Source organism: Dryobates pubescens, chromosome 25 (assembly GCF_014839835.1).
Source record: "Dryobates pubescens isolate bDryPub1 chromosome 25, bDryPub1.pri, whole genome shotgun sequence".
Lineage (NCBI taxonomy): Eukaryota > Metazoa > Chordata > Aves > Piciformes > Picidae > Dryobates > Dryobates pubescens.
This window is the reverse complement of record NC_071636.1, coordinates 16,129,933-16,143,445: the sequence shown is the minus strand read 5'-3', so window position 1 is coordinate 16,143,445 and position 13,513 is coordinate 16,129,933. Positions and strand designations below refer to the sequence as shown.

Below are 13,513 nucleotides of genomic sequence, written 5' to 3'. Positions count from 1 at the left end.
TAAGGCCAGGCTGGATGTGGCTGTGAGTAACCTGCTCTAGTGTGAGGTGTCCCCACCCATGGCAGGGGGGTTGGAGCTGGATGATCCTTGAGGTCCCTTCCAACCCTAACAATTCTATGATTCTATGATTTTGGGCCCCCACCTGTTCTGGCACTTCTGTTCCCCCTGCCAGCCACTGACCTGCTCTCCTGCTCTCTCTGCAGAACCTGCAGTGGGCTCGCGACGTGCTGCTGGGCAGTGGAGTGCCCTGGCAGCAGCTGAAGCACATGCCTGCCCAGGGCCTCTTCTGTGAGAGGAACAAGACCAACTTCTTCAATGTAAGTTCATGCATGCAGCTGAACTCTCTCAGCCATCCTTCCAACACCTGACTCTGGTTGGGAAGGTGTGGGGAGGGCTGGCACCAGGAAATAACAAGCCAGTGGCCAGAGGAAAAGCAGAGTTGTAGCAAAGGGATATTTACTGGGATTTTCCCCCTTTGAAGGGAATCACATTAGAGTGATTATTCCTGATGAGCTTGAAAACATGGGGAGAGAAGCACCATTGTTTCTTAGTCATGCATCATTTACCAGATGCTTGGTGGCTGGGCCCTGTGTCAAAATTGGAGTTGTATTGATGTTCATTATTTTCGTGCTTGGTGCAGCCTGGCTCACACTTCTCATGACAAACAAACAAAAAACCCCAGTGCTGGTTACTCCAAGGAATCTCTGGAGCTGGAAGGAGATTTTTTTATATGCTGATTTTGAGGGGTGCCTCAGCATAAAGACTACTTCAAAGTTCCAGAGTGCAGGAGCAGCACTGGCATATAAATTGTCCCTGTGCCATCTTCTAGACCACAGGAGTGTCTGTGCCTCTCAGTGGCATGGGACACAGAACACTTCTGAGATCTAGCTGAGCACTTCTCTGTCAAGCTCCTTGCTGTGATTGCAACCTAACAGACTGCTGTTGTATTCAGCACCTCAGGCTTTTCTGTGGCATGCTCCAGGGGGTTGTGCCTTCTGCTCTTTTAGGATTCTGTAGCTGTTTTGTGGCTTGCAGTGTGTGGTGAGAATCTGGAGATGTTCTGTTTATCTTTCTGGACTGTTACATGGTTGCCTGTGCTTGCAGTCACAGAATTTGATGTCTCTGCTTTCCCATCCAGTGCCTCTGTTCTAATATTTCAGTTGTGATTATTTATTTCCACTTGATATCTGTTAACATTTTCATTTTTGCTGGGTCTTGTGTTAACTAGCACCTCTGCAAACTTCTGATAAGTATAAGGTGAGTGCTTTTCTGTGATTATAATGCCTCAGATGGGTTGAACAACACAGAATCACCAAAAGCTAGGAAGGGACCTTAAATATCTCCAGGGGTGGGGCCTCAACTTCCTCCCTGGGCAACCTGTGCCAGTGTTCCACCACCCTCCTGCTGCAGAACTTGTTCCTCACATCCAGTCTCAGTCTGCTCTGCTCTCTGTCCCTGCAGGCCTTTGGGAACAGTCCCCCTTTGGGAACAGTGCCCCTGCAGCCTTCTTGTAGGCCCCTTCAGGTACTGGCAGTCTGCTCTAAGGTCTCCCTGGAGCCTGATGTGTGAAAATTATGTTCCTAGCTTGACCTAGTGTCTACCCACAGACACATTTAATGATAGTCTAGAGTCCTCTGTGGAGACCACTGCTCTCAGGCTTAAGAGATGTCTGTTTGGAGACTCAACTCCAGTGTGTCTCAGCTGTGATGCCCATAACTAGCACATGAAGTGCCTCAGACAGCAAAACAGCTCCTCAAGGCCTTTGTATATCAGCCAGTGCTAACATCATGATTTATTCCCACAAGCCTGGGAGTTAATCTTCCTGTCACCAGGTACAGTGTCCACTGTGGTCTCATTTTTCTACCCAAATCCTCTTCAAGTAACACTCCATGTGGAGCATGTGGGAGTAATCCAGTACAGATGACACAGACATAGCACAGTGACAAAGTCCAGATCCCAGAGGGAAAGGGCTACCTACAAGTGCCTGTGAAAAAAAGCTGTTAGTGCCAGCTGACATGCCAGAATTGGACAAAGCTGGGAACAACTTACAGGGGGGAAAAAAATTCTCACAACTCTGCATTGACCTTGTTTGGGTTAAACCTTGACTGCAGAGCTCCTGGGCAGACTGTGGGTAAGCAAATGTGTTGCACTATCTGGGTCAGTGCTCAGGAGGCAGCCTGGGGTGTCCTCCATTGCATGCAGATGGTGGTGCAGCCACTGCCCCAGCTCCTGTCTTCACTTGCAGTTGGGTGATAAACTAGAAACTAGAGAGCTCCACAAAAGTAAGTAGTCACATCTAATCTTAGGCATTGCATAGCCAACCTAAAGATTTTCTGAGCTGGTTCATGGATCCTTCTCAACAGAAATACTTTGCCTAAAGTGTTTTATTTGCTTCCACAAAATGCATTTGGCTTTATTTTAGAGAAATCTGTTGCCTTCATGATACAACAGAGCTAAGTGAATGTCTGCATGGCCTTCTGTACAGACCTTGCTAGTGAAATACCTTTTTCTTCTGGTACCATTAGCGTGGTTTATCTCTTGCCCAGAAGGTTCAGGGTTGTTGATTTGAGAGCTGACTCAGTTTTACAAGTCCAAGCAGCAGTGAGCAACAGGGAAAGCTTGCAAAGACAAGCAGGACCTGTGCCAGCCTGCTCCGCCCAGGCATTCTGTAAATCATGCATACTCCAAGCAGAATTATTTATTAAATGTTTATGAGAGCACTGTATGGGAAGAAATAAACCTGAGTAAAGCTGTCTGCTGTTACATTCTCCTGCAGAGCTGCTGCTCTGCCTCCCATGTGTCACGAGCTGTTACCTAATTTGTTAGCTGTCACTCAGCTGTGACTGAAAGCTCTTGGAATTCATTTTCTTACTGTCTCCAGAATGAGCAAAAAAGGGACATTCCCTTAGCCCTGATCCCTTCTCCTTTGACAGAACTGCAGTAATGCCAGGATGCACAGAACTTCCCTTCTGTCAGTTCTCAGAAGGCAAAAGGGCTTGCTGCACTGTTGCAGCTGTTTGTCTCCCAAAGAGAAAAGAATGACCCTGATCTTTCTAACACCAGAGGATTTTGCACATTCCTGACCCTGCTAACGGTGCAGTCACTGTGTGAATGATGGTTGCAGTCAGAATCCTAGACTGGCTCAGGCTGGAAGGGACCTCACAGCTCATTTGCTCCAACCTCCCCACCATGGGCAGGGACACCTCTCAACTAGACTCAGCTGCTCAGGGCCTTATGCAGCCTGCCCTTGAACACCCCCAGGGAGGAGGCAGCCACAGCCTCCCTGGGCAACCTGTGCCAGAGTCTCACCACCCTCACACTGAAGAACTTCTTCCTCAGCTCCAGTCTGACCCTGCTCTCCCTCAGCCTCAAACCATTCCCCCTTGTCCTGTTTCTAGACACCCTTAGGAAAAGTCTCTCTACAGCCTTCCTGCAGGATCCTTTCAGGTACTGGCAGGCAGCTCTAAGGTCCCCCTGGTGCTCCCTCACCCCCAGCTCCCTCAGCCTGTCCTCATAGCAGAGTTGCTCTAGCCCTTGGATCATCTTTGGGACCTCTGGATTCACTCCAGCAGCTCTGTGTCCTTCTCATTCTGGGAACACCAGAGCTGGAGGCTGGAGCCTTCTCCTCTCCAGGCTGAACACCCCCAGCTCCCTCAGCCTGTCCTCACAGCAGAGCTGCTCCAGCCCTTGGATCATCTTTTTGTGGCCTCCCCTGGAGCTCCCCTCCCCAGCTGTGCTCCTACAAATGAATCCCAAGGCTTTTCTGTCTGGCCAGCCACACATTTCTCTCTAACCTACATGTCCTGGTACACTGTAGCTTTAGTCCTCTTTACCTCTGTGTGTCAGTAGCTGGAGAAACTTTTCATTTATTTATTTTTTTGTTTGTTTTAAGGAGGGAGATGTCTCCAGGATGATTTCTATGGTAGCTAAATTAGAAATTAATTCAGGAAGAGGGAGAAAAAAAAAAAAAGAAGAGAGAAAAAAGAAAACTCCCCAAACATTGCTTTATATAGCAGGGCTCTTTTCCCCCTTCCCCCCCTTTTCCCCCTTCTTTTCTGTATTCATTTTTCTGCCACTATTAATAAAACAAAGTTAAACTTTGTGCACAGATGCTGGGGATTCATCAGGCTGTGGGTGGGTGGTGATGGGGAAAGCAGCATTCTGCTGGTCGAGCTCAGTGTTCCAGTAACTTCTCCATATGGTTTCATGTGCAGTGTTTGTATTTTCCTGGCACATCTTCCCTGGTGATAATGATTTGTTGTCATGAAGATCTCGATGTCCATCTTTGGTAGCTGTTCCCTCCATGTGGAAGCTGTGCATGCACACAGTGGATTCTATTGCAGGCAATCATCTGCAGACTCTTCAGGGTAGTTGTGCTGGATTTCATTCTAGGAGACACCCAGTTTGTTTATTTTCTGCTGTATCCCTCAAGCTCCCCACTCTGGTCCAAGTAAGCAAGGTTAAGTTGGAAGGTGTCCAGAGAAGGGCCACAAGGATGAGCAGAGGGCTGGAGCACCTCTGCTATGAGGACAGGCTGAGAGAGTTGGGGCTGTTCAGTCTGGAGAAGAGAAGTCTCCCAGGAGTCCTTCTTGTGGCCTTCCTGTATCTGAAAGGAGCTACAAGAAAGCTGGGGAGGGACTTTTTAAGGTGTCAGGGAGTGATAGGACTGGGGGGAATGGAGCTAAACTAGAAATGGGTAGATTCAGATTGGATGTTAGGAAGAAGTTCTTCCCCATGAGGGTGGTGAGAGACTGGCACAGGTTGCCCAGGGAGGTGGTGGAAGCCTCATCCCTGGAGGTTTTTAAGGCCAGGCTGGATGTGGCTGTGAGCAACCTGCTCTAGTGTGAGGTGTCCCCACCCATGGCAGGGGGGGTGGAGCTGGATGATCTTTGAGGTCCCTTCCAACCCTGACAATTCTGTGATTCTAGGATTCTAAGATAAGGTAGCAGGAGCCAGTGTGTCATGGGTTGGGGCAGATCCCCTCCCCACCACAAGCAGAAATACCGACTCAAACGGATTGCAAAAGTGATGGAAAGCTTAAATAGAAAAACAATGTAAAAAACAACAATGAAAGTTTTACAGAGAACCACAGGCACCCTGACAAAAGAGAGAAATCCCAGGACATCCCCACCTGGGGGTACACTCAAACCCCCCCAGGGCTCTTTCTTCCCCCCCAACCCAGCCTTGGGCCTGGGCAGGCCCAAGGGAGGCAGCTCAGCCATTTCACCTAGGCAGCAGCAGGGGACGAAAGAGGAAGTGAAGACCCTGTGCTGATCTATTATAGGGGAGCAGGGCATTATGGGATGGAGTACCTGGCTTCCTGTGACCACCCCGTGGGCTGGGACCTCCCAGGTGTGGTCTGTGCAGTGGCATCCAGGCCAGCACCCAGCCTAAACCACCACACAGAGGATGAGAGGTAGCAGTGATTTCTCTGTCTCTGCTAGAGGAAACTGGTGAGATGGCAGCTAAGGGCACTGGAGCTGAACCTGTTCTAGACGTTTGTTCAGCCTAGTCTGACCTGGAATACCAGGGCCAAGGGCAGCTCTTCAAGGCTGATTGTGACGACTTGACTGAAACCTCAGATTTAGTCTGTCCTACCATGTGCTGGAAAAGCCTGAACTGGAGGTAGCAGCAGGCTAAAATCTCTTTCCTAGAACTTCTACTGCTCTGCTTTCCTTCCTGTCCTTGGCTTGTGATAGATCTGAGTTACTCTCCTGCTGCTCAGAGCTGGTGTGTCTTTTCAGTTGGCAAGTGTGCTTCCAGCTCCTAGACATCTGCTGTATGGAGTATAAGTCTTCTGAGAAACACAGTGCCATTTAAATCAGACTGGGGAGAGGAGAAAGAACTCAAAGAACATACTGAACATCCCTGTGAGCTGAGACGGTCTCAGTGTGGTGAGAGTTTGAGTTTCATCTAAGAGATTTCATAGAATACATAGAATAAACCAGGTTGGAAGAGACCTTCAAGATCCTCGTGTCCAACCCATCAACCAATCCAACACCACCTAAACAACTAACCCATGGCACCAAGCACCCCATCAAGTCTCCTCCTGAACACCTCCAGTGATGGCGACTCCACCACCTCCCCAGGCAGCCCATTCCAATGGGCAATCACTCTCTCTGGACAGAACTTCTTCCTAACATCCAACCTAAACCTCCCCTGGTGCAGCCTGAGACTGTGTCCTCTTGTTCTGGTGCTGGCTGCCTGGGAGAAGAGACCAACCTCTGCCTCACTACAACCTCCCTTCAGGTAGTTGTAGAGAGCAATAAGGTCACCCCTCAGTTTCCTCTTCTCCAGGCTAAGCAACCCCAGCTCCCTCAGCCTCTCCTCATAGGGCTTGTGTTCCAAACCCCTCACCAACTTTGTTGCCCTTCTCTGGACACGCTCCAGCAAGTCAACCTCCTTCCTAACCTGAGGGGCCCAGAACTGGACACAGTACTCAAGGTGGAAGGGACCTCACAGCTCATTTCCAATCTCTCCACCATGGGCAAGGACACCTCTCAACTAGACTCAGTTGCTCAGGGTCTCATCCAGCCTGGCCTTGAACACCCCCAGGGAGGAGGCAGCCACAGCCTCCCTGGGCAGCCTGTGCCAGAGTCTCACCACCTTCACACTAAAGAACTTTTCGTCAGCTGCAGTCTGACCCTGCTCTGCCTCAGCTTCATACCATTCCCCCTTGGCTTGTCTCTAGACACCCTCAGGAAAAGTCTCTCTGGACTCACTCCAGCAGCTCTGTGTCCTTCTCCTGCTGGGGACACTGGAACTGGAGGCAGGATTGGAGGTGGGGTCTCAGCAGAGCAGAGTCTTCAAGATGCCTATAAAAAGCTCGATAACTTTCTCAACCTCTGCCCAACATGTTATTTACAGTCCTGCACTCCAGCCTCTTGGAAAAACAGAACTCATCAGTGAAAAATGCCCCTTGCTCACAGACCTCTCTGTCTCCACATACCCATGCTGTTCTCTCTGGCTAACTTTGCAGGCTTCCAAGGCCCAGCTAGCAAAGATGTCAGTCAGTCTAAACCCCTGGAGATCCATGCATGGGGTCTTGAGCTGTGGTTTGTGCCAGGGGTTATTAAACAGCTCCTTTATTTCCATTCTCTTTTCCCTAGGAAAAGGTTCTTTTGTTGAGGAGATGAGTTTCTGGACCAAGGTAAGCTAGGCAGCAAACAACTGGGGAAGGACTTTTTAGGGTGTCAGGTAGTGATAGGACTAGGAGGAATGGAATGGATCCAAGCTAGAGGAGGGGAAAGTTAGATTAGATGTCAGGAAGAAGTTCTTCTCCATGAGGGTGGTGAGACACTGGGACAGGTTCCCCAGGGAGGTGGTAGAAGCCTCATCCCTGGAGATTTTGAAGGCCAGGCTGGATGTGGCTCTGGGCAGCCTGACCTAGTGGAAATTGTCCCTGCCCATGGCACTTAAACTAGGGTCTCCATCTTCATAGCCTGGAACTAGTGTGAGTCATTAAAATGACAGGGGTTCCTCAAGTGGTTGAGCTCATTCCATGAGCTTGGGGTAACCACTAAAACGATTGCTGCTTACACATCCGTCCTTTGTTCCTCCTGACAGACTGCACCGAGGCCTTAAGAGAATGTGTTGGGCTTCAGTTGAACTAGAGGCAGTGCTGCAGGTAGGGTCTCAGCAGAACAGAGCAGAGGGCAGAATCCCCTCCCTGTGCTGCTGCTGCACTCCCTGCTTTGGATGCAGCTCAGCACACAGCTGCCTGCTGGGCTGCCAGTGACCATTGCTGGCTCCTGGGCAGTTTGTCACTAACTGACACCCACCAAGGCCTTCTCCTCCAGGCTGCTCTCAAGCTGCTCCTTACTCAGGCTGGATTTGTGCTGGGGATTACCCCAACCCAGGGGCAGGACCTTGCCCTTGGCCTTCTTGAATTTCAGGAGGTTGGCTTTCCATGTTCCTCTGGATGAATCCCAGCATGTCAACCTGGCCACACAGCTTGGTGTCATCTGCAGACTTGCTGAGGGTGTCCCTGTTGCTGGCAACGATGCTAAGCAGCAGATGTGAATGCAGTGCAATTTCAAAAGCATTTTCATTGTAGCAGAAGAGAAAATAGAAGAGGAATGCAAGGCTGGGGATCAGGAAACATGCTGAGCATTGCCAGGCTGTGTGCAGAATCCACTCAGTCCCCTTGCTGCAATTCAGAAGCATCAGCTCCCATGTCAGAAGTTAGGATTTCAGCTTGTGCCACCTGGCACCCAGACACTTAGGAAGCAAAAAGATTTGAATCAAGGAAGAAAAGAGGAGACAGAGAGTCAGCCAGGACTGCCTGCCTGACACATTTCCTGCCCAGAGGGCTCTCAGCCTACGATTTAAACAGTGATAGCATCACAGAATTGTTTGGGTTGGCAAAGCCCTCTAGGATCATCGAGTCCAGCCATCAACCTACCACAAGTAGCCACTACCATGGCTACTAAACCACGTCCCCAGGTGCCATGGCCCCACATCACTCTGAGGTGACTCTGCTGACAAGGTGTGGGAGCAGAGGAGAGAATCCCTTGCAGGGTGTGGTGGTACTTTGTGAATGAGCAGCCAATGAATACTGCTCTCCTTCTGCAGTCTTTGCTAGAAGTCACAGCAGGTGTGTTCTGGGCACAGCACTGCTATGGTGTTGGAGGCAGGTGAGCCACGCACATGTGGGGCTGCTTTCTGGGTTGTTTTGTCACTGCCTTTTCAATCTGTCACTCTTCTTCCCTCACAGTCTGACAAATCTCTGCTTGATTTTATTTTGTTTTTCAAATAATTGAGGCAAAATCAAATTTCCTGCCTCTGAGTATTCTCCAAACGAGAAGGCAAAGCAAAAAGTGTCTTTCTGCCTGAAAACCTGGAAGCTGTCTCCAGTGGCAGACTGAAGTCACAAAATGAAAGGCCTGACAAATACTTATATGAGATCAGAAAATCTGCTGCTCTGGATTAGACTGGGTTCCCCAGCATGAGAAGGACACAAAGCTGCTGCAGTGAGGCCAGAGGAGGCCACAAAGATGATCCCAGGGCTGGAGCAGCTGTCCTACGAGGACAGGCTGAGGGAGCTGGGTGTTCAGCCTGGAGAAGGCTTCAGGGGGACCTTAGAGCTGTCTGCCAGTACCTGAGGGGATCCTGCAGAAGGGCTGCAGAGAGACTTTTCCTAAGGGTGTCTAGAGACAGGCCAAGGGGGAATGGTTTGAAGCTGAGGCAGAGCAGGGCTAGACTGGAGCTGAGGAAGAAGTTCTTCAGTTTGAGGGTGGTGAGACTCTGGCACAGGCTGCCCAGTGGGCTGTGGCTGCCTCCTCCCTGGGGGTGTTCAAGGCCAGGCTGGATGAGACCCTGAGCAACTGAGTCTAGTTGAGAGGTGTCCTTGCCCATGGTGGAGAGCTTGGAAATGAGCTGTGAGGTCCCTTCCAGCCTGAGCCAGTCTAGGATTCTCCGATTCTAGGCAGATATTCTGATCCTGTAGCTGTTGTTACCTGACTGTTTGCAAGGTTAAAAATATCTGAGTCAAAGGAAGTAAATAAATGCTGCTGCTGAAAGAAGAACACCTTTTAATTCCTGTAGGACTTTCATTGCACTGGAAACTTGAGATTACTCTTATCTTGGCAAGGGAAAAGAGCCATCTCTAAGTGAAAACAATGTCCTGCTTCCTCAGAAACAAAAGATGGAATCTCCCCTTCCTCAGTGGGACCAGACTCCATGCCAGGATTTACTATGCATATCCTCTGAAGTGAAGGGACTCAGCTGAAAGTGGAACAGAATTTCAGATCTCTTGACCTTAGCAAACTCCTGTGCTGTGTTTGCAAGGCAAGCTTGCGGCCTTACCTTGACAGAACAGTGAGGTCTGCAATCTTCCTCAACATTTGTTACTCCCCCCAGAACATTCCAAGAAATCCCAGTGTGCAAAAGTTAGAAATGCTTAGAAGTGTCAAATCCCTCCCATCTTGCTCCTGGTATTGTAGCACTGGAGACCATGTGCTAGGGCTCACATCCCCTAGGTGATGCTGGCTGAGATGTTCCTCCACCTTCCCCTGGTTGTTCCTGATTTAAAGATACAGGGAAGGGGAGGCCTCTGATGAAATGAGACTGCTAAAGAGTCACACTCAGTGAACTACAAACTTGCCACTCTGGTATGGTCTAGGTTAGTGCTTTGCTGTCTTCCTCTCTCACCATAAATAACTGAAAGGCAAGTCCAGGACTTGGTCTTTCAGGATTTACAGTGGCACCTAGGACAGTTGTTTTTCTTTCTCAGGCTGGTTTGCTGAGCTGCAGGGACTCATGATGGTATTTGTTTTGAAAAGGACAAATGTTAGGTCATCTTGCTGACTCTGGGCATGTTTCAAGATCTTTGGGACTGCTCTCTCAGTCTTTTTCCCATCCACCCAAAAATGCACAAAGTTGTGTTCTTTTCTTTCTGTATGCCCTAAACTAAGCTTTAAAAGCAGTAGGTGTTAGCTGTCTCCTGGATGATTTACTCTGGGTGATCCTGTGCTAGCAGCAGGGTTGGACTAGATGGATCTTCAGAGGTCCTTTCCAACCCTACCACACTGTCACTCTGTTTCTACAGCCCTGCTTTCCACAGGGCTGCAGATAAAACACTGCATCTTTTCTTAGCCCTTGAATTGAATTAATTCAAAAAATAAGGCTACTAATGCTTGATAAGCATTAGGGATGATCAATTAACAGAAGGGATTCATTTATTAGTAACAATTTTCCGCTGTGGTGGGTTGAGAGAGGGCTTAGCTCTCCCTCCTCCACAGAGTAAGAAACCACAGCTAAACCCAGTCGAAGAGCAAGGCTATATATTTACAAGCATATATGGAAAGCAGGTTATATATAACACAATATATACAGGTATTTACACTATATACACAGAAATACACAGCAAAGAGAAATAACACAACAAAAATCCCTCCCTGAGGGAGGGATCCCCTCCTTGGAACCCCCTCTCTCCCCCCCCACCTCCCTTTTTCCCCAAAAAGGGGTTAGAGAGAAAGAAAGGCAAGTTACTAAGGAAAAGAGTTGTTAGTAAGCTTCAAAAGCCCATGCAGGATTAGTTTTTGCTTATCTGAAGGCCAACTCCAGCAGTTCGCAGAGAGAGCAGGCAGGGAGAACAGGCTGAGAATCCAAACTCCCCCAACTCCCCAAAGCAAACTGAAACTGAGGGGAAAAAAAATTCCAACTGCTGCACAATTCTGTCTATCCACCAATGAAATTCGTTTAGAATATCAGAATGTTTTGGTTCTAGTACCGAAAACATTTAGCCAGTGTCTCAGCACTGTTTGTCCTTAAAGGCACAGCCTCAGACGGTCACACCGCGCCACACGTTAATAAACTCATTTACAGTGTGTTTAGGTTCGGGTATCCGGTGGGGAATGACTTACACAAAATGTTGGTAATTCTAATGATGTGAACACTTCAGCTGGAGGAAGGATTCGATCTAGAGTAACTCCACTCCTGATATCAGACTCACAGTCGAAGGGAGAGCGAGGAGCTGCAATTCTTGATTCAGTAACAAATTTGGTCTCCTTTGCTCCCTGGTGGAGCAAAGGCAGAGGGTAAGAAGGAAATTAATGTCCAGTATGCTGTATGAATTCAATAATCAGAATCACTTACGAAGCAATATTCGGTCCGGAGATTCCGAGTCTACCTGCACCTCAGCAAGGCCTTTGACACCGTTCCCCACAGCAAACTCCTGGCCAAGCTGTCAGCCCATGGCTTGGATGGGAGCACACTGCGATGGGTTAGGAACTGGCTGGAGGGCCGAGCCCAGAGAGTGGTGGTGAATGGTGCCACAGCCAGCTGGCAGCCAGGCACCAGTGGTGTGCCCCAAGGATCAGTGCTGGGCCCCATGCTCCTTAATATCTTTATTGATGATCTGGATGAGGGCATTGAGTCCATCATCAGTAAATTTGCTGATGACACCAAGCTGGGGGCAGGAGTTGATCTGCTGGAGGGTGGAGAGGCTCTGCAGAGGGACCTCAATAGGCTGGACAGATGGGCAGAGTCCAAGGGCATGAGACTGAACACATCCAAGTGCCGGGTTCTGCACATTGGCCACAACAACCCCATGCAGAGCTACAGGCTGGGGTCAGAGTGGCTGGAGAACAGCCAGGCAGAGAGGGACCTGGGGGTGCTGGTTGATGGTAGACTGAACATGAGCCTGCAGTGTGCCCAGGCAGCTAAGAGGGCCAATGGCATCCTGGCCTGCATCAAGAACAGTGTGGCCAGCAGGAGCAGGGAGGTCATTCTGCCCCTGTACACTGCACTGGTTAGGCCACACCTCGAGTCCTGTGTCCAGTTCTGGGCCCCTCAGTTTAGGAAGGAGGTTGACTTGCTGGAACGAGTCCAGAGAAGAGCAACAAAGTTGGTGAGGGGTTTGGAACATAAGCCCTATGAGGAGAGGCTGAGGGAGCTGGGGTTGCTTAGCCTGGAGAAGAGGAGACTCAGGGGTGACCTTATTACTCTCTACAACTACCTGAAGGGAGGTTGTAGACAGACGGATGTTGGTCTCTTGTCCCAGGCAGCCAGTACCAGAAAAAGAGGATACAGTCTCAGGCTGTGCCAGGGGAGGTTCAGGCTGGATGTTAGGAAAAAGTTCTATACAGAAAGAGTGATTGCCCATTGGAATGGGCTGCCTGGGGAGGTGGTGGAGTCGCCATCACTGGAGGTTTTCAGGAGAAGACTTGATGGGGTGCTTGGTGCCGTGGGTTAGTTGTTTAGGTGGTGTTGGATTGGTTGATGGGTTGGACGAGGTGATCTTGAAGGTCTCTTCCAACCTGGTTTATTCTATGTATGTATTCTATGTATGTATGAATCAGTCCAAGATGTGGTGTTGAGAGCAGCGGTTAGAGAAGTTTGTAATCCAGAACTCTGTTCTCGGTATAATTTTGTAAAGCCAAGGAAAAGTAAAAAGATAGGATCCAAGCACGTTGCCCGACACTGAAAGCGAAACTGGAGCACACGTGGTGGATGCTGGTGGAGGGGGATAGGCAAGTAGCACACACCTCGCTGGCAGGAGACGAGCCAGAGCCAAAGGAAAAAAAGGGGGGTGGGGTTACTGAAGAACCCCTCTATTTAACTGCTGTTTTGAAACAAAACTGACCACTGGCAGAGAAGTAATTTGAAACTTCGCCAATCGCCTTCTGGGCATCAGCACAGCGGTGAGTGGTCAGGATACCTGCCAAACAGGTTTGGCTGGCTTTTTATTGGTACATGTTTTCCTTTGTCTATCTCCCCCAGCTCCTAGTCATGTCCAACCAGGACAGCCCTCATCAGCCAGAAGACTTGAACAGTGTCCCAAACACTGCTCTCTGTCAAAGGGATTAATGAAGAGGCCTGTGAGGGTGGGGGTGTTAAGCCTGGAGAAAAGGAGGCTCCAGGGAGACCTAATAGCAACCTTCCAGTAGCTGAAGGGGGCTGCAGGAAGGATGGAGAGAGACTGTTCCCAAAGGCCTGAAGGGACAGGACAAGAGGCTTCAAGCTAGAGAACAACAGATCTGGACTGGATATCAGGAGGAAGTTCTTTACT

At 49.4% G+C, this 13,513-nt stretch overlaps 1 protein-coding gene across 1 annotated transcript in view; it reads left to right on the top strand.

The window, feature by feature from the left end:
• Window positions 1-13,513, top strand: part of CABIN1 (calcineurin binding protein 1) — a 121,750-nt gene that overhangs the window by 59,262 nt on the left and 48,975 nt on the right. Inside the window, exon 28 of the mRNA XM_009911029.2 lies at window positions 204-317. Within this exon, the coding sequence (XP_009909331.2) occupies window positions 204-317 (114 nt within the window). The remainder of the gene's footprint in view (window positions 1-203; window positions 318-13,513) is intronic.